This window comes from Glandiceps talaboti, chromosome 22, assembly GCF_964340395.1.
Source record: "Glandiceps talaboti chromosome 22, keGlaTala1.1, whole genome shotgun sequence".
Lineage (NCBI taxonomy): Eukaryota > Metazoa > Hemichordata > Enteropneusta > Spengelidae > Glandiceps > Glandiceps talaboti.
The window spans coordinates 15,909,602-15,913,361 of NC_135570.1; the positions used below are offsets into that span (position 1 = coordinate 15,909,602).

Below are 3,760 nucleotides of genomic sequence, written 5' to 3' on the forward strand. Positions count from 1 at the left end.
TCTTTCAGTGAAAGCATACTAACCTTTTTTTTATCTGCTGCTTTTATAATTGAAATTTGAAGAATAAGAATTCCCTTGAAAGAATTGTCACAAGTTCAAGAATTATTGGCATACCACAAATGAATTTTTTGTCATTTTACAATCAATAAATCACGAGGAAAGCTACAGATATTACTCCTATGTCCTCATATGGGATAAATGAAGTTATTGAATTGAATTGAATTGAATTGAATTGAATTGAATTGAATTGAATTGAATTGTTAGTACAAAAAACACTGAGTAATTTACTGTTTCTATGGTTACTTTCATTTCTGTTAGGAGTAATACAAAATACACTGAGTCATTGATTGTTTCTATGGTTACTTTTATTTTTGTTAAGGAGTAATACAAAATACATTGAGTCAGTGACTGTGTTTCTATGGTTACTTTCACAATATTTCAAAAAAACATTTCACAATACATTTTGAAATAAAATTGTTGTATAAAGTGGTATAATAAAAAAGACGGATTTGGAAAATCTTGCACTCAAAACAAAAGGATATATTTTGTGAAATGATAAATTATATTAAAATATAAATTATTTGACAAAAAACAAAATTATTTACATATTAAAGGTTACGTTGTAATTGTTGTAATGAAGGAGTTGCTATTTAGTGGTAACAGCACAAAAATCTAAATTCATATTTTTTTCAGATAGGCATATAGCCACAAGATGAATGTCAATAACACATAAGTCTTCGATTGCGATAGAATCACGCCCTCATCGACGGCTGGTGTCATATCTTTCCCCATCGATACATCGACCCAGACTTGATTTCTATGTCGTAGTGCCTTTCTAATGACGGCAGCATAGTCACGTGGTATCATAACTCCATCAATGCCAGTACCTTGGATTAAAAAAATGAGGTTACATAGAATCAATTAGATACTCTCATCAAGTTGAGAAGACAATGGGAATGGGTATAAACAAAACAAATGATATGTGGTTGCTATGGTAACAATACTAATGTGGACAACTTTAAAGTATTGAAGTTGAAGATTCGATTACAGAAACAAAACCTGACAGACAGACCGACCGACCGATGTACATGTATATGCTGGCAACTTTAAAGCCAACATGGCGTGAAATCACGGCCCTGTATCCACAACATCGATCGTAGACCATTGTGTGTGCCGGGTTCGAATCAAACACTAATTACGTCATCTTGAATTCAAACCATTGTTACTGTTATACGAGCCTGTATAAAACATGGTGTACACTGCACTGATTGGGAAAACTTCTAAAGCAGCTTAGCAAGACTGCTTTGTGTACGAAACTGTATAGTTATTCAGTCTCTATGGTTGGTCACATAACGTTCCTATCTTTGCTAATATAATAAGTAATTCAAAACTATATATGGAGGGGAAATTGGGCTTCGTTGTATTGTATTTTCACTGAAAGTAAGAGTATTTGTTCATTACATACACAGCCATTAGTCACTCTACTTTCAATCTAACCTATTGTTAACACTATTTGCAATGGAATGATGCCAATAGAGTCGATGGTATTATACTATGCCTTCAGTTGGAGAACAGCCCATAGACAATGTTCCCTGAGTTCGACAACAGTCTGTAGACAATCTCACATTCACTGTGTATAGAGTATAAAACTATTCAACTTTTCTTCTTGCCCTACTTTTGATTCTCCCATACATAGATTTGTTTAAATAAAGGTGTGGACAACTACATCATGGAAACAATACTCGCTAGAGAATGCGAGACAGACTTATCTGAAGTTAATAATTGGTATCCATGTACAACATTACCTACCTTCTATATCCATAGTGGTAATATCACCAAAATAGTTATAGACAATAACCCCATTGGCACCAGCTTTAGCTGCGTACATAGCTTTGTTAGCGAATGTACATCCCCCACGTTTAACTAGGGCAATCCATGGTTTGCTCACTGCATGGTCTATATTCTGTACGTCTGTACAGGCATCGATAGGAACCGTGGGAATCACATACCCACCAAACCTATGCACTGGACCTGCCCCATACAGTCCCACTTCTTCTGTTGACGTCACAATTTTCTGGTCTTCTTTCCTGAAGTATGAAATGTTTACCCAGGCTGTAATTATAGGCCAAACGTCGTGATCATTGACAACACGAAAAATACCCTCAAAATTTGATGCATTCCAAGTGATGTGCCCTGTGTCGCCACTACTATACGGCGGAGCTACAATACAAGGAAACAACAGACAATGTAAGAATGCCAAAAGGAATATTTTTCCAATAAAGTAAGCGTTGCTAATGTCCATGGTTTCACTTATAGTCTCCTACGTTCTAGCACCATAAACACTGGTGACAGGCATAAGTGATACAAACGTTGTGTGTCGACCTCAAAAGATCTGAACAAAGAAAACAACAAATGAAAACAAAGTATTACATAATTTCAAGATAGATGGCGCTGTTCAGCCCAAACGTGAAAAAAAACTTTTCGGTACTGACTGAAGAGTCGCTGTAGTGCCACAAGGTTATCATCATGATAAGCTATTACTCCACTAGGTTGAGATACCTGATAGGACGTACGCGTTGTTGAGCCTGACAAGACATATTTGACAGTCTTTACAGATTTCTCAAATCCGTGTAAACGAATATGAAGTGCAGAATGAGAATCAATATGTTGAAGTAACCAATATTGGTAAATAGTCAACGGAAGATGACAGGAGGGCGAAACACTGCATGGATGCCTTGAAGACATCCACTAATCCAGATGTGACCAAATTATTGTCTAGTTTGTTCCAGTCTGTTATTGTTCCTGGAAATGTCTGTATTTGAGCGATGTATTCGCAAACAGCTGGGGTTATTTGACGTGTACTTATCCACAGGGTTGCCATGTTGGCAATCAGCAAAGTTTATAGTCTAGAGTTTTAACTAGAGTTCTAAACTGGTACAGTATTACGTATTAACAACTTCATTACTAATACCAGTCTGGTATTAGTAATGAAGTTTAATTTCTAATACGTAATACCGTACCAGTTTAGAAATCTAGACTACACAGTTCCCGGGTTTAATTGTCCACATAGGTCTATGTAGTAAGAGATATGTGTCATGATGTATAGCTGGTGTTAGGCCCCTAGCAACTTTAAACAAAAATGTGAGACGAAGTTGTCGTCTTCTTTCCTCTTGATGTCTTGATGTGTATGTATTTACTAGTACCATACATCTGATTGTCTGTCTTTCTATATATTCTAGTTCGTCTATGTTATCTCATTGAACCATGTTATATAGTTGATCTGACGATGAATGTTGTTTTTCGGCGATCGGCCAATTGCTACAATGTCTTCAATTCCTCCTTAGAAAGCCAAATATGGATACTTTCTCTGACGCTATTATGCCAGTATACAAACTTATATACATCGTCGTAAGCCACAGCCTCTTTTACGACACTGTCCAAGGCTCACCGCCTAAGAGGTCAGAATTCGTTATTTCGTAGTGTCGTGGAAGTAATAACAGCGTTGGTTTGCGAGAATGAACTATATAGGGTACACATCATTTATTTCAAATGACACTTAACAAGTTTTTTTTTTATCAATACAAGTTTTTTCCATGATGTACACGACTTTTATTTCATATTAGACTATACGAGTTTTTTCATCACAGGTTTGCTAAGTTCAGTAGTTTTATGAGTAACACACATATTCCCTTATCTACATCATACAGATTTTCTATACAAGCCATTATTTTTACAGTAGCACATGCACACTTATTCCTTT

At 35.9% G+C, this 3,760-nt stretch overlaps 1 protein-coding gene across 1 annotated transcript; it reads right to left on the bottom strand.

Moving 5' to 3' along the window:
- Positions 1-492: 492 nt before the first annotated feature.
- Positions 493-2,371, bottom strand: LOC144452323 (RING finger protein 148-like). Its single transcript, XM_078143396.1, has 2 exons — positions 1,810-2,371; positions 493-887 (listed from the first exon to the last, which is right to left on the bottom strand). Exons 1-2 carry the CDS (start codon positions 2,300-2,302, stop codon positions 679-681), a joined length of 702 nt encoding a protein of 233 aa, XP_077999522.1. The 5' UTR covers positions 2,303-2,371; the 3' UTR covers positions 493-678.
- Between the last annotated feature and the right edge of the window lie 1,389 nt (positions 2,372-3,760).